This window comes from Populus nigra, chromosome 5 (assembly GCF_951802175.1).
Source record: "Populus nigra chromosome 5, ddPopNigr1.1, whole genome shotgun sequence".
Lineage (NCBI taxonomy): Eukaryota > Viridiplantae > Streptophyta > Magnoliopsida > Malpighiales > Salicaceae > Populus > Populus nigra.
Window position 1 is genome coordinate 20,716,261 of NC_084856.1, and position 21,816 is coordinate 20,738,076.

The window sequence follows — 21,816 nt, forward strand, 5'->3', positions numbered from 1 at the left end:
TTTCAAATTAATTGTTTTTGATAATTTTATATTGCTTTAATACGATAGAGGTAAAAATAAATTTTAAAAAATAATAAAAATATTATTTTAATATATTTTTAAATAAAAAATGATTTAAAAAATAAAATTTAGTTAAAAAAAACTATTAATATATTTGATAACAATTAAAGGCCTCCAAAATTTGTTGGCAACATGTTTTGTTTAAGGGGAAATGATAGAAAGTCAAAGCAACAAGCGTAGCTTAAGAAAGAGACACAGAATAGATTGGAAAAGCTTCCATCTTCGGCTTCGAAGAAGGTGAGGAACAAACAGTCTGAGATACCGCAGCTTTTTAACCTAACAATAACGATGTTCACGCGGAAAAGCGCTTTTAGAGCTACCGCTTCTGATTTTCGGAATCTTCAACAACATATGGAAATGGGTATCGTTCCTTCTTTCTTATTCTTCAATCATCACCACATCTCCACTTCTGCTTGTACTAAGAAACCTTCTTTGCCTCACAAAAATGGTGGGTTTGTTAGTAATAACAGCACAAACATTAGTATTGATGATGCTTTGGCTTCATTCTATCGCATGGTCCGCGTGAATCCTAGGCCATCTGTTGTGGAATTTGGCAAATTCTTAGGGTCCTTCGCTAAAAAGAAACAGTATTCAACTGTTGTCTCTTTGTGCAATCATATGGATTTGTTTGGAGTGACCCACAATGTTTATTCTCTAAGTGCATTGATTAACTGCCTTTGTCGCTTGAACCATGTTGATTTTGCTGTCTCTATCTTGGGAAAGATGGTCAAACTGGGTATTCAACCTAATGTTATCACATTCAACACACTACTCAATGGGCTCTGTATGGAGGGAAAGATTAAAGAGGCAGAAGAGTTGTTTAATGAGATGGTACGGCAAGGGCATGAGCCCGATGTAATTAGCTATAATACTATAATCAATGGTTTGTGCAAAACTGGCAACACAAGTATGGCTGTTCACGTGTTCAAGAAGATGGAACAACATGGGTGTAAACCAGATGTGGTGACATATAGTACAATCATAGACAGCCTTTGCAAAGATAGGCTAGTTAATGATGCCATGAAATTCTTATCTGAAATGGTGGAGAGGGGCATTCCATCAAATGTTGTTACTTACAGCTCCATAGTCCATGGTTTTTGCAATTTAGGACAACTGAATGAAGCTACTAGATTGTTCAAAGAAATGGTTGGTAGGGATGTTATGCCAAATACAGTGACCTTCACTATTTTGGTTGATGGGCTGTGCAAAGAAGGAATGGTTTCAGAAGCTCAACGTGTCTTTGAAACAATGATTGAAAAAGGTGTAGAGCCAAACATTTACACTTACAATGCTTTGATGGATGGGTACTGTTTACAGCGCCAAATGAATGAGGCCAAGAAGGTGTTTGAAATCATGATTCACGAAGGTTGTGCACCTGATGTACATAGTTACAACATCTTGATCAATGGATATTGCAAAAGTAGAAGGATGGATGAGGCAAAATCACTCCTTGCTGAAATGTATCATAAAGCATTGAATCCTGATACCGTCACCTACAGCACTCTTATGCAAGGTCTGTGCCAATTAGGAAGACCTAAGGAAGCTCTCAATCTTTTCAAGGAGATGTGTTCTTCTGGCCTGCTTCCAGATATGATGACTTACTCGATTTTGCTAGATGGCTTCTGCAAACATGGATATTTGGATGAGGCATTAAAACTGCTCAAGTCAATGCAAGAGAAGAAATTAGAACCTGATATCGTCCTTTGTACTATTCTTATTGAAGGCATGATTATCGCTGGGAAGCTTGAAGTTGCGAAGGAACTGTTTTCCAAGCTTTTTGCTGATGGAATACGGCCTACTATACGGACATACACTGTCATGATCAAGGGACTGCTGAAAGAAGGGCTTTCAGATGAAGCATACGATTTATTTAGAAAAATGGAAGATGATGGCTTCTTGCCAGACAGTTGCTCATATAATGTTATCATTCAAGGATTTCTTCAAAATCAGGACTCATCAACTGCTATACGACTTATTGATGAAATGGTTGGTAAAAGATTCTCGGCGGATTCGTCTACAGTTCAGATGTTATTGGATTTGGAATCTCAAGATGAAATCATAAGCCAATTTATGCGTGGAAGCTCTCAAGGTAGAAAAATAAAGTGACATTTTCCTATCAAGTGACGTTGTAGGCTGATGAGCCTCTTGTGAGTTCTAGCAATACTCTGTTCTTTAACTTTAATGAATGATCTGTAACATCTAGGGTGACTTCCTGTGTTCTGTTTTGGCACTGGATCTCACCTTGCATTGTGTTGACTTGAATCTATGTGTATAAAGTACAAAGTATACAATAAGCAGTCTTCTTTTCTTTTATGCGATGAATTTTTTAACTTGAAGTAGGTATTTCTTGTTTGGAATTTGCACCTAACATCGTGAGCTCTACTAATCCTAACAAAGGAATGCTTCGAAAAAGTGAACTCGAGGGTTCTCTTAACCTTGTTCTATTATCCAAGTTACAACAGGTTTTCTTGGAGCTGATCTGAAGGCGTTGTTGGGAAGGCTGTCAATCTTGCCGTAGAGACAATTGGTTAGCAGAGTCTCATCTATCCAGAGAATCTACAGTTTCAGAAAACGTGCAGAAATGGTGAAGGATACCTCGGTTGTCATCATCATGTGAATCTACACAGTTTAACAGTTTTCTGGAAAAGAGGACTCTACAGACGCATAGAAATATATTAGTTTGATCAAAAAAATTATTTTACAATAAAACCAAACTCATACCTGAAACCCGAGCTCGAGTCTAGCGAGTCTCATGTAGATTTAAGCTCAAAACTCATCTTGCATATAAGCTCCATCTTTTAAAATTTAACTTTTCAACTTTCTATTTTATAACCATTATTAAAATCTTGTTTTTTTTTTCAAGCAGGATAAAAGTTTTTTAGAGGTTTCCACTTCCACATTACTTAGTAGAGTTTATGCTCTACTATTCGTCCAATAACGAATTTGGAGTTAATGGCATGTTTTGCCCTTGTATTCTTGCTTTTCTTTGTAATTTTCCACTGTACAAAATCTAAGTAGAAATAAATTGGTTGTTTTAGAGTAGGAGGAATGTTGTCTTTTATGAGGACAAATTAATGGACGTGCAAGAGGGACAGAGCCTAATCTTGTGAATCCGAACTACATTATGTCTCTCTTCATTAGTTTGCTTGAATCTGCCAACTTCAATATTCCTTTGGAAATTGCGTTGGTGCTAGATGAAGAGTGTAAGTCTTTTCCAAGTAGTTAAATTCTCTTACGTTGCAGGATTCTTTGTTGCCTCCCTCAGGCTCGAAACCTATGATACTGTTTCAGCTGATCTCGCTTATACATGATGACAGTTTTCTAATTTCTAAGTCGTTGATCAAGACTACAAAGCAAGATGGATGTTGGAAGCAAAAAAGAGAAAAAGTATTATTCATGGAAGATAGTTTTAACAGTTCTGATTTTATGATCAATGCACTACAATTGTGAACTGCGTAACTTCAGTTTTGTGAGGCAATACCAGTGGAGATGTGAGGGATTCTTCTACAGATTCTCCCATTTTTATGATATAGAGATGCCAAGTTTTCTACTAGAAGCCTGTCTTACTTTTAAAACATCATGGATTGGCATGCTTGGAGATGATCATAGAGCTACTTTCTTTGTAACCCTGTCTGGTTATGGCTTGGCAAGTTTCTCGTATGTTCATGTACAAGTACATACCAAGGGTGAAATGATATAAAGTGAAAGACAACAAGTGTATAACGTTTTGGGCTTCAAATAAAAAGTAAAATGGTCCATTGCCCTTTGGGTTCGTTTCATAAATGGTTCTGGCGAAGCTGAACCCAAGAAGACAAGACACCCAGAATTGAGAGAGAGATACGGAGTTGAGTGGAAAAGCTTTCATCTTCGGTTTCGAAGGAGGAGAGGAACAGTAAGACAGACAGCATCTTCTTAACCTAACAATGATGATGTTCATGCGGAAAAGCGCTTTTAGAGCTACTGCTTCTTCTGCTCCTGCTTTTCAGCTTCAACAACAACTTATGCAAATGGGTATCTTTCCTTTTCGTCCTGATTTCCCATTCTTATTCTTCAATCACCACCACTTCGCAACTTCTTCTTGTACTAAGAAAGCTTCTTCGCCTAAAAAAAGTGGTGGGGTTGTTAGTGATATTAGCAATAACATTAGTATTGATGATGCCTTGGCTTCATTCTGTCGCATGGTCCGCGTGAATCCTAGGCCTTCTGTTGTGGAATTTGGCAAATTCTTAGGGTCCTTTGCCAAAAAGAAACAGTATTCTACTGTTGTCTCTCTGTGCAATCAAATGGATTTGTTCGGTGTTACCCACACTGTTTATTCTCTAACTATATTGATTAACTGCCTTTGTCGCTCGAACCATGTTGATTTTGCTGTCTCTGTCTTGGGTAAAATGTTCAAACTGGGTATTCAGCCTGATGTTATCACATTCACTACTCTACTCAATGGGCTCTGCAATGAGGGAAAGATTAAAGAGGCCGTAGGATTGTTTAATGAGATGGTACGGCAAGGGCATGAGCCTAATGTGATTAGTTATACTACTGTAATCAGTGGTTTGTGCAAAACTGGCAACACAAGTATGGCTGTTCACGTATTCAAGAAGATGGAGCAACACGGGTGTAAACCAGATGTGGTGACCTATAGTATAATCATAGACAGCCTTTGCAAAGATAGGCTAGTTAATGATGCCGTGGAATTCTTATCTGAAATGCTGGATCGGGGCATTCCACCAAATGTTGTTACTTACAGCTCCATAGTCCATGGTTTTTGCAATTTAGGACAACTGAATGAAGCTACTAGATTGTTCAAAGAAATGGTTGGCAGGGATGTTATGCCAGATACAGTGACCTTCACTATTTTGGTTGATGGGCTGTGCAAAGAAGGAATGGTTTCAGAAGCTCAACGTGTCTTTGAAACAATGCCTGAAAAAGGTGTAGAGCCAAATATTTACACTTACAATGCTTTGATTGATGGGTACTGTTTACAGCGCCAAATGAATGAGGCCAAAAAGGTGTTTGAAATGATGGTTCGCAAGGGTTGTGCACCTGATGTACAGAGTTACAACATCTTGATCAATGGATTTTGCAAAAGTAGAAGGATGGCTGAGGCAAAATCACTCCTTGCTGAGATGTCTCATAAAGCATTGACACCTGATACTGTCACCTACAACACTCTTATGCAAGGTCTGTGCCAATTTGGGAGACCTAAGGACGCTCTAAATCTTTTCAAGGAGATGTGTTCTTATGGCCTGCTTCCAAATTTGGTGACTTACTCGATTTTACTAGATGGCTTCTGCAAACATGGGCATTTGGATGAGGCATTAAAACTGCTCAAGACAATGCAAGAGAAGAAACTAGAGCCTAACATCGTCCTTTATACTATTCTTATTGAAGGCATGTTTATCGCTGGGAAGCTTGAAGTTGCAAAGGAACTATTTTCCAAGCTTTTTGCTGATCGAATACGGCCTACTATACGGACATACACTGTCATGATCAAGGGACTGCTGAAAGAAGGGCTGTCAGATGAAGCATACGATTTATTTAGAAAAATGGAAGATGATGGCTTCTTGCCGGACAGTTGCTCATATAATGTTATCATTCAAGGATTTCTTCAAAATCAGGACTCATCAACTGCTATACGACTTATTGATGAAATGGTTGGTAAGAGATTCTCGGCAGATTCGTCTACATTTCAGATGTTACTGGATCTGGAATCTCATGATAAAATCATAAGTCGATTTATGCGTGGAAGCTCTCAAGGTAGAAAAATGAAGTGACATTTCCCTATCAAGTGACGTTGTAGGCTGCTTAACCACTTGTGAGTTATCACAGTACTCAGTTCCTTAACTCTATTGAGGCCAAGAAGGTTTTTGAAATCATGGTTCGCAAGGGTTGTGTACCTGTTGTACATAGTTACAACATCTTGATCAATGGATATTGCCAGAGTAGAATGATGGACGAGGCAAAGTCACTCCTTGCTGAAATGTGTGAAAAAGAATTGACTCCTGATACTGTCACTTACAGCACTCTTATGCAAGGCCTGTGCCAAGTAGGGAGACCTCAGGAAGCTCAAAATCTTTTCAAGGAGATGTGTTCTACTGGCCTGCTTCCAAATTTGGTGACGTACTCGATTTTGCTAGATGGCTTCTGGAAACATGGACATTTGGATGAGGCATTAAAACTGCTCCAGTCAATGCTAGAGAAGAAATTAGAACCTGATATCGTCTTTTATACCATTCTTATTGAAGGCATGTTTATCGCTGGGAAGCTTGAAGTTGCAAAGGAACTATTTTCCAAGCTTTTTGTCGATGGAATACGACCTACTGTACATACATACAGTGTCATGATCAAGGGACTTCTTAAAGAAGGGCTGTCAGATGAAGCATACAGATTATTTAGAAAAATGGAAGATGATGGCTTCATGCCGGACAGTTGCTCTTATAATGTTATCATTCAAGGGTTTCTTCATATTCGGGACTCATCAACTGCTGTACGACTTATTGATGAAATGGTTGGTAAGAGATTCTCGGCGGATTCAACTACATTTCAGATGTTACTGGGTCTGGAATCCCACGATGAAATCATAAGCCGATTCATGCGTGGAAGCTCTCGAGGTAGAAAAATGAAGTGACATTTTCCTATCAAGTGACGTTGCAGGCTGCTGTAACTCTTGTGAGTTATCACAATACAAAGATCTTTAACTTTAATGCATACAGTAACCAGTCTTGTTTTCCATTATTTGATGAATTTTCTAATCTTAAAATAAGTATTTCAAGTTTTGAATTTGCACCTAACATTGTGACCTCTACTAATCCTAATCCTAACATAGGAATGATTCAAAAAAGTAACGAAAGCAAGAGCCAAACCCTGATACGAGATACCTGTTTCTGGTATTGATCATGTTATACTGTATCTCACGCATGATCGGGGGAATGCTTATCTAGCACCTAACCTACCTCATCATACATCATGTGTTAATAGCAAGGCATTGCAAATAAGGTGGCGGGCCCATTAAAACTTAACAGGAGGTGTAAGATAAAAATCATTATTATTATTATTATTATTATTATTATTATTATTATTATTATAGTTTTAAAAGTTAACTATGGATTAGGTCCAAGTAATGGGCTAGATGGTTATCGCAGGTTGATCCGAGTCATTATATAAATAAAAATAATTATTATTATAATTTTAAAATTTAACTCAGGGTAAGGTTTAGGTTACAGGTTAGGAAGGTCAAGCGGTTGACCCAATTTTTTTTAAAAAATAATCAAAGCAACCGTGTTCCGACTAAAAATAATTTTCAAAAAATTTAACGAGTTTTTGATCCATGTTCTATCTTGGGTTGACATAAGTTTTTGATCAGCTTAGGTCGAGTCAATTTTTTATCTATTTTGTTTTAAACTTAGACAGTCTAGACCCTTGGTTGACTTGATTTTGGGTTAACTTGTTAAATTAGTTCTAATTTTGTAACTAGAGTTATTATAATATTATTAATTTCATCACTCAATATAAACTAAAGTAAAAAAAAATCTAATTATTTTTTAAAATATGTAAATTTGACAATAATACATATTAAGAATAAAATAGATTTTTCATATTTTATTATATCGTATGCACCATAACCAAACATGATATAAATATAGTTGGTTTGTCTTATACATCACTGTCAAACACAATTCTCTCTTCGTCTTCTTTTCTTTCTTCTTTTTCTATGTCTCTTCTGTCATGTAAAAATAATCAAACACTACCTATATGTTAAGAAAAGAGAGAGAAAGTCGATTCAAAAATTTAAAGAGAGAGAAAATACTTAGATGACCATATTCCAACTACAAAAAATATTGATCTTTGTATTAATAGGTTTGTCTTCTTGAAAAAAGTTCAATGAAGGTGATTTTGAAAAAAGTTGATCAAGGTTCATTATTTTTTTCTTCATTTAATTATTTTTTTAGAGTGATTAAAGGGTGTTTTGGAGCTTGGAACGAGTTTATTGCATTTCATGTGAGATTGTTTTAGATGTTTTCAAGTAAAAACGAATAGAAAAATGAATTTCTAGAATCCAAATACTTAAACACTGTTTTTTTTTTTTTTTTTTTATCATAGGAGGTGATAAAAAAACTATTTAGTAATTGACAATCACCTATCATAGGCAGATGATTTGTTATTTGTTATGATAAAAAAAAAAACTAGAACAGACAATATTATGTTTGCTCCAAAAATAAGATAAAAACAATAAACTATCGGGTAGGCTAGGGTAGGCTTTTTTATGAAAGGCCAAGGTCATTGTCGTATGATCTTTTTTTTCATATTAATTATTTTTATTTAAATATTAATTAATGTCCCATTTATTTTTAAATAATGATTGATATTTTCTATGTTTTTTTAGTTTTATAATGCTTAAAAGAGATTAATATAATTTGTGTTAATTCATTACCAAAATATCCTTAGACATTTTGTATATATATAAAAAAGACAAATAAAAAGAAATCTCAACATATAAAAACTTGTTAATGTAATTTTAAATGATGAAATTACAATTAAAAAAGTTTGATAATCAAAATAAAAAAAATTAAAATTGTTAATATAAAACATTACATACACGATAAAATTTATTATACTCGGAGAGTAATTATTGTGTATCTATTAATTACTTTCTCAAATCTACTTTAAAGAAATAAAAAGATACAAGTATAAGAGATAAATCATTAGTGAAAATGTTTTTATTATTTTTAATAAATCATAAATTTTATTTTCTTTATTTTTCTTATATCCATTTCCTTTTTTCAAAATAAACCACAAAACATAATAAATAAAATATTAAAATTACTAAAACCGGAACACAAAATTTTCTATACATAGATCACTTTTTTAGAAACAATTTTTTTTTGTGTTTCAAATTTTTTTTAAAAAAATTGATTTATAATTTTTTTATTTTAAATTAACATTTTTTTAATAATTTTATATCTTAAGTTTAAAAAAATTATAAAAATAAAAATAATATTTTAATATATTTTTAAATAAAAAATTCTTAAAAAAATAAACATTATTATAATAAAAAAAAACTTAATATATATGATAACGATTTAAGGACTCCAGAATTTTTTTGCAATATGTTTTTTTCAAGGGGAAATGATAGAAAGTCAAAGCAACAAGTGTGTAGCTTAAGAAAGACACAGAGTAGATTGGAAAAGCTTTAATCATCGGCTTTGAAGGAGGTGAGGAACAGTCAGAGATAACGCAGCTTTTTAACCTAACAATGATGATGTTCACGCGCAAAAGCGCTTATAGAGCTACTGCTTCGGATTTTCGGATTCTTCAACAACGTATGGAAATGGGTATCTTTCCTTCTTCTTTCTTATTCTTCAATCATCACCACATCTCCACTTCTGCTTGTACTAGGAAACCTTCTTTGCCTCAAAACAATGGTGGGTTTGCTAGTAATAATAGCACTAACGTCAGTATTGATGATGCTTTGGCTTCATTCTATCGTATGGTCCGCATCAATCCTAGGCCTTCTGTTGTGGAATTTGTTAAAGTCGTAGGCTCCTTTGCCAAAAAAAAACAGTACTCTACTGTTGTCTCTTTGTGCAATCAAATGGATTTGTTCGGTGTTACCCACGATGTTTATTCTCTAAATATATTGATTAACTGCCTTTGTCGCTTGAACCATGTTGATTTTGCTGTCTCTGTCTTGGGTAAAATGTTCAAACTGGGTATTCATCCCACTGCTAGCACATTCAATGCACTCATTAATGGTCTCTGCAATGAGGGAAAGATTAAAGAGGCAGTAGGATTGTTTAATGAGATGGTACGGAGAGGGCATGAGCCTAATGTGATTAGCTATAATACTATAATCAAAGGTTTGTTCAAATCTGGCAACAGAAATATGGCTGTTGACGTGTTCAAGAAGATGGAACAAAATGTGTGCAAGCCAGATGTGGTGACATATAATACAATCATAGACAACCTTTGCAAAGATAGGCTAGTAAATGACGCCGTGGAATTCTTATCTGAAATGCTGGATCGGGGCATTCCACCAAATGTTTTTACTTACAACTCCATCGTCCATGGTTTTTGCAATTTAGGACAACTGAATGAAGCTACTAGACTGTTCAAAGAAATGGTTGGCAGGGATGTTATGCCAGATACAGTGACCTTAACTATTTTGGTTGATGGGCTGTGCAAAGAAGGAATGGTTTCAGAAGCTCGGCATGTCTTTGAAACAATGACTGAAAAAGGTGTAGAGCCAAATATTTCCACTTACAATGCTTTGATGGATGGGTACTGTTTACAGCGCCAAATGAATGAGGCCAAGAAGGTGTTTGAAATCATGATTCGCAAGGGTTGTGCACCTGGTGCACATAGTTACAACATCTTGATCAATGGATATTGCAAAAGTAGAAGGATGGATGAGGCAAAATCACTCCTTGCTGAAATGTATCATAAAGCATTGAATCCTGATACTGTCACCTACAGCACTCTTATGCAAGGTCTGTGCCAATTAGGAAGACCTAAGGAAGCTCTCAATCTTTTCAAGGAGATGTGTTCTTATGGCCCGCGTCCAAATTTGGTGACTTATGTGATTTTACTAGATGGCTTCTGCAAACATGGGCATTTGGATGAGGCATTAAAACTGCTCAAGTCAATGCAAGAGAAGAATCTAGAACCTAATATTGTCCATTATACTATCCTTATTGAAGGCATGTTTATCGCTGGGAAGCTTGAAGTTGCGAAGGAATTATTTTCCAAGCTTTTTGGGGATGGAATACGGCCTGATATACGGACATACACTGTCATGATCAAGGGACTGCTGAAAGAAGGGCTGTCAGATGAAGCATACGATTTATTTAGAAAAATGGAAGATGATGGCTTCTTGCCAAACAGTTGCTCATATAATGTTATCATTCAAGGATTTCTTCAAAATCAGGACTCATCAACTGCTATACGACTTATTGATGAAATGGTTGGTAAAAGATTCTCGGCGGATTTGTCTACATTTCAGATGTTATTGGATTTAGAATCTCAAGATGAAATCATAAGCCAATTTATGCGTGGAAGCTCTCAAGGTAACAAAATGAAGTGACATTTTCCTATAAAGTGACGTAGTAGGCTGATGAGCCTCTTGTGAGTTATAACGATACTCTCGGTTATTTAACTTTATTGAATTGTTTGTAACATCTAGGGTGACTTCTAGGGATCTGTTTTTGGCACTAGAGCTCACCTTGCATTGTGTGTTGAGTTGAATCTATGTAGTACAAAGTCCAAAATATACAATAACCAGTCTTGTTTTCCTTTATGCGATGGATTTTTAACTTGAAGTAGGTTTTTCAAGTTTGGAATCTGCACCTAACATGTGACCTCTACTAATCGTAACAAAGGAATGATTCAAAAAAGTGAACTCGAGGGTTCTCTTCATCTTGTTCTTTTATCCACGTTACAGCGGGTTTTATTGGAGCTGATCTGAATGTGCTGTTGACAAGGCTGGCAATCTTTCTATAGAGAGAAATGGTTAGCAGAGTCTCTTCTATCCAGAGAATCTACAGTTTTAGAACACATGCGGAAATGGTGGACGATACCTCGGTTGCCATCATCATGACAATCTACAGTTTTAACGGTTTTCTTGAAAAGAGGACTCTACAGAAGCAGTAGCACAAGCTTAGGTTGTTTTATGCATTGCAAGTGGTCATTTGCCTGGTACTCGAATTGTTTGATTCAGGTTTTGATTTCCAGAGTCTGCAGACAGGTTGTTTTAAGTGGATGACTGCTTGTCTTTTATAGTAATCTTTTGATATCAATCAAAATTAATATTATTCCTTTGCTCAATCAGGATTAAACTGCAATTCTGCAGAAAATGAGGTGAGGAGATTTAAGAAGGATTCCTGCCATTAGAACATCTTGTCGTTCCTTTGATTAATGCCAAATTGTATGCAGCAGCTTTCGAGCCTTCAAAGAAGATTACATCTTTAATCCTGAGTTAAATATTATCTTAATCCAAAAAATTAAACTGTGAAATCTGATAAATAGTTAAATATTACTCTTTGTCATGTATTGATATTTTGAGTCATGATATACCTTTAATTGTGCTTGTAAAGATACAAGTATCAACTCAAAAATAATCTAGTTTGGGAAATGTGGAGTGGTGGTTGAGAAGTGACTGGATAAAACTGTTTCCCTTGATTTTTAAGTTTATTTCATAACTTCTGCTCTACATAGAATGTCATGTTCTTTGAAACGTGTCTGTAAATTTCATGTCCTTCCTGAGGTGTTTCAATGTTCACTTTGAAGGAAATTCTGTTAGCTGAGGGTTTTGGAGCAAGAACAGAAGAATATTGATCTCCCGTTCTTAGAATTTTAAGGGCTTTTGGGCGTTTTATTTTGTGTTTTGGCGTCAACTAATAAATATGACCGGCAGCTGGCCCTTCTCCATGGATTTGGAACTTCTTGTTTCTTACAAAATATTTCCCAGTTACATTTTTTCCGGCAGCATTTTTTCAACTAATTGCAGTGCAGATTACTTTTTAAAATAATTTTTCATATGAAAATATTTTATTTTTAAAATCAACATATTAAAACTATTAAAAAACAATAAAAAAATTAATTAATATTTTTTCATGCCAAAAATATTTTAAAAAAACACCATTAATACATAAGCATTTTGACTAGGGCTGTTCACGGTTCGGTTCGGTTCAGACTACAAAAACCAACTGAACCGAGTAACTTAAATTTTGAAAAATTTAAACCGAACCGAACCGAACCGAAAACCGATTCAAACCGGACCGGTTCGGTTCGGTTCGGTGAAATTCGGTTTTTTTGCCATAAAACCGAGAAATCCAATCATATCGTATATGGGTTTTTTTTTCGGTTTAGCTAGAATCTTGTTGTTCAAATCCTGCAAATATGGCAAAGCAAAGCCTCAAAAGTTTTAGCATCCCGATTAATAAGAATATTTGTTGATAAAGAAATTTACAAAACAAAAGAAAATGACAAACTAGATTGAGGAGGCTAGCCTTCTCCCATGGGCACTGGTTGTAATCACACTTTTCACCCACCAATCTAAAGTTGCACATATAAAATTATCATTAGTTTTTGCTATGGAAATCTTTTTTTAGCGTGCCCAGCAGGCCAATGCAAACAACACTAAAAATCAAAAGCACTTTGACTGTCTCTATTCTCCTTTATCCATTTAACAAGAAGACGAACCAGATCTTCATGACAGCTTGCGTAGAAATAAAGAGAGAAGCCAAAGAGATGGAGATGTTGATTTTTGTTTGGCTTGCGCAGAAGAGATGAAGATATGGGTTGTGCAGAAGAGATGGAGATGATGCACATAAATAAAAAGAGAAGCCAAGGAGATCAAGATGTGGGTTTTTGTTCGGCTTGCGCAGAAAAGATGAAGATGATGCACAGAAATAAAAAGAGAAGCCAAGGAGATCAAGATGTGGGTTTTTGTTCAGCTTGCGCAGAAGAGATGAAGATGATGCACAGAAATAAAAAGAGAAGCCAAGGAGATGGAGATGTGGGTGGATGACTTGATTTTTGAGTTTTGAGATGGAAAGTGGAGAGCGGCGGCTTTTTGTGTTATCAGTTTTGAGATGGAGACTGGAGGGCGGGGCAATTTGTTAGGGTTAGGTTAATTGCAGTATTTATAGCCCTTTTGTTTTTTTGGTTGGGTCGGTTCGGTTCATCGGTTTTGGTTTTAAAACCGAAACCGAACCGAACCGGCAAGATTTTATGATTTTAAAAATCGGTTTAATCGGTTTTCTCGGTTTTGCAGTTTGTCATGGAATGTTTCTGTACTTGAAGTGATTGGACATATATTTACCCCAAGCTTTGAGGGGCCGGTGTTTGAATTTGAGAAAATGTCTGGAAATCTAAAGTTGTGGTTAAATTCATATAAATCACCGAGACTGGAACCCGGCATCTCCGGTGAGAACCGAGTATCCTCACCGGCTAGATTATCTCTTATTAGGTTTAATTTCGATATTTTAGGTTGCAGCATGATAAAAGTACCTCAAGTTTGCTTGATTTTTACGAATCAAGCATATTAAGGATCATTCTAGACGGTGGTTTCGGCCATTAGTGGTGGTGGAGGAGACATAATTAATAATAAAAGAAAAAGGACGGATGGAGATAAATTAATTATTAACCGGTTTTCAATTAGGATGTTTACGAGGGTAAAAGAGGTTTGATGTTGCTGTTTTTTTTTATATATTAAAATAATATATTTTTAATATCAGGATATTATAACAACAAAAAAATATATAAAATTAATTTTAAATAATTTTATTTTAAAAAATGAATTTTCAAAACATTAAATAAATTAATTATTAATAAATTTTTATTTAAATGTGATTAAAAGTCCGGTAGTAATTATTTTTAAAATATTTTCTTGATAGAAAATATATTCAAATATTATTTTTTTAATTTTTAATAATTATTGTTGATATCAACCTATAAAAAAATTTTAAAATATTAATTTATATTTTATAATTAATTTGTCCAAATACTAAACGTGACTTAATCGAATACAAAGGCTACGCATTTTCATGATTTTTTTTATTTTTTTTAAAAAAGGGTTTTATTTATGTTGAAATGCATGTTAATTTAAGAATATTTTTAATTTCTTGCCCATTAGATTCCTTTCATAAACGGTTCAGGCGAAGCGGAAGACAAGACACCCAGAATTGAGGAAGAGTCACGGGGTTGAGTGGAAAAGCCTCCATCTTCGGCTTCGAAGGTGGAGAGGAACAGTGAGAGAGACAGTATCTTTTTAACCTAACAATGATGGTGTTCACGCGGAAAAGCGCTTTTAGAGCTTCTGCTTCTCAGCTTCAACAACGACAAATGGAAATGGGTATCTTTCCTTTTCTTCCTGATTTCCCTTGTTTCTTATTCTTCAATCATCACCACTTTCTTACTTCTGCTCCTACAAAGAAACCTTCTTTGCCTCAAAAAAATGATGGGTTTGTTAGTAATAATAGCAATAACGTTTTTATTGATGATGCCTTGGCTTCATTCTATCGCATGGCCCGCATGAATCCTAGGACTTCTGTTGTGGAGTTTGGCAAATTCTTAGGCTCCTTTGCCAAAAAAAACAGTACTCTACTGTTGTCTCTTTGTGCAATCAAATGGATTTGTTTGGAGTCACCCACAATGTTTATTCTCTAAATATATTGATTAACTGCCTTTTTCGCTCGAAACATGTTGATTTTGCTGTCTCTGTCTTGGGTAAGATGGTCAAACTGGGTATTCAACCTAATGTTATCACATTCAATACTCTACTCAATGGGCTCTGCATGGAGGGAAAGATTAAAGAGGCAGTAGGATTGTTTAATGAGATGGTACGGCAAGGGCATGAGCCCGATGTAATTAGCTATAGTACAATAATCAATGGTTTGTTCAAATCTGGCAATAGAAATATGGCTATTCAAGTGTTCAAGAAGATGGAGCAACATGGGTGGAAGCCAGATGTGGTGACATATAGTACAATCATAGACAACCTTTGCAAAGATGGGCTAGTTAATGACGCCATGGAATTCTTATCTGAAATGGTGGAGAGGGGCATTCCACCAGATGCTGTTACTTACAGCTCCATACTCCATGGTGTTTGCAATTTAGGACAACTGAATGAAGCTACTAGACTGTTCAAAGAAATGGTTGGTAGGGATGTTATGCCAAATACCGTGACCTTCACTATTTTGGTTGATGGGCTGTGCAAAGAAGGAATGGTTTCAGAAGCTCGGTGTGTCTTTGAAACAATGACGGAAAAAGGTGTAGAGCCAGATATTTACACTTACAATGCTTTGATGGATGGGTACTGTTTACAAGGCCAAATGAATGAGGCCAAGGAGGTGTTTGAAATCATGGTTCGCAAGGGTTATGCACCTGATGTACATAGTTACAGCATCTTGATCAATGGATTTTGCAAAAGTAGAAGGATGGAGGAGGCAAAATCACTGCTGGCTGAAATGTATCATAAAGCATTGACTCCTGATACCGTCACCTACAACACTCTTATGCAAGGTCTGTGCCGATTTGGGAGACCTAAGGAAGCTCTCAATCTTTTCAAGGAGATGTGTTCTTATGGCCTGCTTCCAAATTTGGTGACTTATTCGATTTTACGAGATGGCTTCTGCAAACATGGGCATTTGGATGAGGCATTAAAACTGCTCAAGTCAATGCAAGAGAAGAAACTAGAACCTAATATCGTCCTTTGTAGTATTCTCATTGAAGGCATGTTTATCGCTGGGAAGCCTGATGTTGCGAAGGAACTATTTTCCAAGCTTTTTGCGGATGGAATACGGCCTACTATACGGACATACAATATCATGATCAAGGGACTGCTGAAAGAAGGGCTGTCAGATGAAGCATACGATTTATTTAGAAAAATGGAAGATGATGGCTTCTTGCCAGACAGTTGCTCATACAATGTTATCATTCACGGATTTCTTCAAAATCAGGACTCATCAACTGCTATACGACTTATTGATGAAATGGTTGGTAAAAGATTCTCGGTGGATTCGTCTACATTTCAGATGTTACTGGATCTGGTATCTCATGATGAAATCATAAGCCGATTTATGCGTGGAAGCTCTCAAGGTAGAAAAATAAAGTGACATTTCCCTATCAAGTGACATTGTAGGCTGATGAGCCTCTTGTGAGATATAACGAGACTCTGTTCTTTAACTTTAATGAATGATCTGTAACATCAAGGGTGACTTCCTGGGATCTGTTTTTGGCACTGGATCTCACCTTGCATTGTGTATTGACTTGAATCTATGTGTATAAAGTACAGAGTGGACAGTAACCAGTCTTGTTTTCCTTTATGCGATTAATTTTGTAACTTGAAACAGGCATTTCAAGTTTTGAATTTGCACCTAACATTGTGACCTCTACTAATCCTAACATAGGAATGATTCAAAAAAGTAACGAAAACAAGAGCCAAACCCTGATACGAGATGCCTGTTTCTGGTATTGATCATGTTATACTGTTTCTCAAGCATGATCGTGGGAATGCTTATCTAGCACCTAACCTACCTCATCATACATCATGTGTTAATAGCAAGGCATTGCAAATAAGGCGGGGCCAATTAAGGCTTAGCAGGAGGTGCAAGCCGTGCAATACTGGCGATGCATTGTTACCCGCAAAATCACCAAAAGAACCCCGATGTATGAGAGTGAAATCATGAATGAACAAAATAAAAAAAAAGTGCCTAGATATAGAGAAAGAGATACTGTTGCCAAACTTGAAAGTGTGCTGTGAGTGATATTGGCATGCGCTAAGTTTGAAGCTATAGCAATGGAATGGATGTTCTTCTGGGCAACTTTAATCCTTGTGCGGCAAATTCCAAAAGGAATTGTTGGATCCACCTTGTAAAATTAACAGTAGCTAGTGCTATCTATTGCCTCGCATCTCTTCCATCCATTTACTTGGTAGTATATTATAACTATACCAATTCACATTATATTAGAATTAGAATTAGAATTATATTAATTAATAAGCTAAAGGGTGTGGGGAATTTACTGTTCACCGATACCCAATGCACTGTGGATTATAACAGTAATCCACGGTGCATTCCTCTTTTTTTTTTTTTAACTTTTTCGTTTTTTTTTAACTTTTTTTTTCCAACTTTCCCCTTTTTTTTTCAAAATTACTTTCCTTTTTTTCCAACTTTCCCTCTTTCTTTTCGTTTATTTTTTTTCTAAAATTATCTTTGTCGATTTTATTTTTTTACTATTGAGCTGATTAAAAATTTCGCTTTGTAATTTTTTTCCTTTAAAATACTGTGGATTGCTACGGTATTTTCCTATATGGTTTTTCTATTTTTTTTATTTTTCAAAATTATATTTGTTGATTTTATTTTTTTAATATTGAGCTGATTGAAAATTTAGTTTTGTAATTTTTTTCTTTAAAACATTGTTGATTGCTACAATGTTTCTCCACATGGTTTTTTTTTGTTTTTGTTTTTTGATGATTTTCTCCGGAATTATCTTTTTCGATTTTATTTTTTAATATTGAGCTGGTTAAAAATTACAGTTACAATATGTAAGAAAAACACTATAACTTTCCTCGCAAATTACTATGAATTGCCATAGTGTTTTTTCCCACATGGTTTTTTCCAGTTTCTTTTGTGTTTTCTTTTTTTGTAATATTTTTTCCCAAAATTATCTTTGTCGATTTTATTTTTTTAGTATTGAGCTGGTTAGAATTTAACTTTGTAATAAAGCTTAATCATGTGGGGAAATCATTGTAGCTTTCCTCACAAAACACCGTAGATTGTTAGTGTCTCTCAACATGGTTTTTTTTTCTTTTGATTTTTTTAAAATTATCTTTGTCAATTTTATTTTTTTAATATTGAGCTGATTGAGAATTACAATTATAAGTCATTACAAATAAGACTAAATCATGTGGGGAAGCACACTAGCTTTCATCACAAAACACTGTGAATTGCTACAGTGTTTCCAACATGGTTTTTTTTCTTGTTTTTTTGTGTATTTTTTTGTTATTTTTTTCTAAAATTATCTCTGTCGATTTTATTTTTTTAATATTGATCTTATTGAGAATTTAGCTTTGTAATTTTTTTTCTTTAAAACACTGTGAATTGTTGCAGTGTTTTCCCATATGATTTTTTTATGATTTGTTTCCAAAATTATCTTTGTCAAATTTTTTTTTTGGAATATTGAATTGGTTAAGAATTATAGTTACAATAAAGCTAAATCACATAGGGAAAGCGTTGTAACTTTTCTCACAAAACACTGTGAATTGCTATAGTATTTCTCTAAATGGTTTTTTTTATGATTTTTTCTAAAATTATCTTTGTCGATTTTATTGCAGAAAGCACTGTAGTTTCCCTCACAAAACATTGTCAATTGCTACAACGTTTTTTCTCATGGGTTTTTTTTCCTTCCAAAATTATCTTTGTTGGTTTTTTTTTTTAATATTAAGTTGGTAGAGAATTTAGCTTTGTAATTTTTTTTGCTTTTTATTAACAGAAAAGCTAAATCATATGACGAAAGCACTGTATCTTTTCTCACAAAACACTGTGGATTGCTACAAATCATTTTGTTCAGTCTCTAAGTTTTTAATCACCAACACAACTTTTTTTTCCGTCATGAAATATTGGCTCCATCATACCTTTAGTTTTTATTACTTAGTTCACAATTATAACACTATTAATACATTTGTTTTATAAGCTCGCGGCAACGCGCGGGCATGCCATCTCGTTATAATTTAAACAATAACAAAAGAGCCAGGCATTTCACTTACCCGGCTCTACTATAACTCCCCTCACAGTGCACTGTTGATTGTACAATTCATTTTGAACAATATCAAATTTTTTTTGCCATCAAACTTTTAATCCTTACAATTTTATCCAGGATACCATTGGGTTTTTTTTTTCATTTCTTTTAATTTGCCTAAACTCGCAGGTGCTGAATTTTGTGGAATATTAGATGACGAATTAGGCTTTGATTTTGTGAAATAAAAATTTAATTAAGGTTGTAAATAAATATTGAAAGAACAAGGACTGAATTTGATAAATAATAAAAAAATGACCCATTACAATTTTGGCATGGAAGACTTTAGTTTAGCCCTTAAAATTTTAGCTTTTCTATCATTTAGTCCATGTCATTTTGGTCATTTACGTTTCGATACAAAACTTTATTTTCATCATGTTTTGGTCCCGATGATAACGTTTGGTTACTGTCCTGGACAAAAGGGACGGAGACAGTAAAGACAGAAATGAGTTTGATTAAAGAGACAAAGATAGAGACATAAAAATAAATTTGTATTTGAGATAATTTTGAAATGAATTTATATACTTTCAAAACATGAGGTATAAAGGAGACATGTCTTCAAGAAAAATATTTATTATTTTTTATTCCTAAAATATCTTTATAAAAAACTCTCAATTCTAAAATTATACAACTAAGACATATAAAGATAAAAATAATAATTATTATAATTTTAAAACCCAACTCAGAGGGTCAATCCTATGCAAAGCCCAGATCATTGGTCGAGGCCTGGGTCATGAGTCGGGCTGACCCGAGTTAACGTAAGAATAAAAATGGTTATTATCATAATTTTAAAACCTGATTTGAGAGTTGACTCGGAACAAGGCCCAGGTCACATGTTAGTGGGTCAACCCGAGTTGATTCAGGTCAACATGAAAATAAAAATGGTTATTATTGTAATTTTAAAACTCGATTTGGGGTCAACCCGGGGCAAGACCTAGGTCACAAATCATGAGGGTCAACCCAGGTCAATGTAAGGATAAAAATTATTATTATTATAGTTTTAAAATCCAACTCGGGGGTTGACCGGGGTAAGGCCCATGTCACGGGTCAGAGGGTTATCATGTGTTGACCCGAATCAATGTATGGATAAAATTGTTTATTATCATAGTCTTAAAACTCGATTCATGAGTTGAGTCGAGGCAAGGTTCAGGTCATGGGTCAGGAGGGTCAACCGAGTTGACCCAATGTTTTTTTAAATAATCAAAGCAACCTTGTTTTGACCAAAAATTTTTTTCAAAAAATTCAATTGGTTTTTAACCCGTGTTCTATCCTGAGTTGACATGGGTTTTTGATCGGGTTAGGTCGACTCAATTCTTCATCTATTTCTTCTTAAACTCAAACAATCCAGACCCCGGGTCTACTTGGTTTCGGGTAAACCCGTCAGATTAGTCCTAATTTTGTAACTAGGGTTATTATAATATTATTAATCTTAACACTCAATATAAACTAAAGTAGAAAAAAAATTAATATTTAATTATTTTTTAAAATATGTAAGTTTGACAACAATACAAATTAAGGATAAAATAGATTTTTTCATATTTTATTGTATATTGTCCACCATAACCAAACATGATATAGATACAATCACTTTGTCTTGTACATCACTGTCAAACACAATACTCTCTTCATCTTTTTTTCTGTCTTGTTTCCTATGTCATTTTATCCTGGAAAAGTAACAAAATGCTACCTATATATTGAGAAAGGAGAGAGAAAATCAATCAAAAAATTTAAAGAGAGAGAAAATGCTCAAATGACCATATTCGAACTACAAAAGACATCGATCATTGTGATAATAGGTTCATTTTCTTAAGAAGAGTTTAAATAGATGTGGTTTTTCCTATAACCATGTTGAGAAAAAGTTGATCAAGGTTCATTAATTTTTTTTATTCATTTAATTTTATTTAGAGTGATTAGAGGATGTTTTGGGTTATGAACGAGTTTATTATATTTCATGTGGGATTGTTTTAGATGTTTTCAGGTGAAAACGAGTAAAAAAATAAGTTTTTAGAATCAGATACTTGAATGCTGATTTTTTTTTTATCATAAAAGGTGATCAAAAAACTATTTAGTAGTCAACAATCACATACCATAGCAGATGACTTGTTGTTTGTTACAGTAAAATAAACTAGAGCAAACAATATTATGTTTGCTTCAAAAATAAGATAAAAAACAATAAACTATCGAGCATGCAGGGGTAGGCTTTTTTTATGAAAGGCTAAGGTCATCATTATCTAACTTTTTTTTTTCTTTCATACTAATTTTTTCTATTTAAATACTAATTAATGTCCAATTTATTTTTAAATAATGATTGCTATTTTTATATGTTTTTTTAGTTTTATAATGCTTAAAAGAGATTGATATAATTTGTGTTAATTCATTACTAAATATTCTTATACACTGTGTGTGTGTCATATAAAAACTTGGTAATGTAATTTTAGATAATGAAATTACAATTAAAAAAGTTTT

The 21,816-nt window shown here is 34.3% G+C and overlaps 3 protein-coding genes and 1 pseudogene across 3 annotated transcripts; all 4 read left to right on the forward strand.

The window, feature by feature from the left end:
- Positions 1 to 200: 200 nt before the first annotated feature.
- On the forward strand, positions 201 to 2,373 carry LOC133693874 (putative pentatricopeptide repeat-containing protein At1g12700, mitochondrial). The gene has a single exon (XM_062115228.1). It carries the CDS (start codon positions 349 to 351, stop codon positions 2,164 to 2,166), a length of 1,818 nt encoding a protein of 605 aa, XP_061971212.1. The 5' UTR covers positions 201 to 348; the 3' UTR covers positions 2,167 to 2,373.
- A 1,427-nt stretch (positions 2,374 to 3,800) lies between these two features.
- On the forward strand, positions 3,801 to 6,829 carry LOC133694015 (putative pentatricopeptide repeat-containing protein At1g12700, mitochondrial). Its single transcript, XM_062115429.1, has 2 exons — positions 3,801 to 5,474; positions 5,912 to 6,829. Exons 1-2 carry the CDS (start codon positions 3,984 to 3,986, stop codon positions 6,683 to 6,685), a joined length of 2,265 nt encoding a protein of 754 aa, XP_061971413.1. The 5' UTR covers positions 3,801 to 3,983; the 3' UTR covers positions 6,686 to 6,829.
- Positions 6,830 to 9,158: 2,329 nt separating this feature from the next.
- LOC133693779 (putative pentatricopeptide repeat-containing protein At1g12700, mitochondrial) lies at positions 9,159 to 12,033 on the forward strand. The gene is made up of 2 exons (XM_062115093.1): positions 9,159 to 11,797; positions 11,882 to 12,033. Exon 1 carries the CDS (start codon positions 9,311 to 9,313, stop codon positions 11,135 to 11,137), a length of 1,827 nt encoding a protein of 608 aa, XP_061971077.1. The 5' UTR covers positions 9,159 to 9,310; the 3' UTR covers positions 11,138 to 11,797; positions 11,882 to 12,033.
- Positions 12,034 to 14,690: 2,657 nt separating this feature from the next.
- LOC133693278 (putative pentatricopeptide repeat-containing protein At1g12700, mitochondrial) lies at positions 14,691 to 16,861 on the forward strand (annotated as a pseudogene).
- Positions 16,862 to 21,816: the final 4,955 nt, after the last annotated feature.

Bases quoted from the DNA above. Each gene is read 5' to 3' on its own strand.
- LOC133693874 (XM_062115228.1), top strand. From the start codon at position 349: ATGTTCACGCGGAAAAGCGCTTTTAGAGCTACCGCTTCTGATTTTCGG.
- LOC133693779 (XM_062115093.1), top strand. From the start codon at position 9,311: ATGATGATGTTCACGCGCAAAAGCGCTTATAGAGCTACTGCTTCGGAT.
- LOC133694015 (XM_062115429.1), top strand. From the start codon at position 3,984: ATGATGATGTTCATGCGGAAAAGCGCTTTTAGAGCTACTGCTTCTTCT. The intron at 5,475-5,911 runs GTTGCAAAGGAA...AACTCTATTGAG, and splicing joins TTATCGCTGGGAAGCTTGAA to GCCAAGAAGGTTTTTGAAAT.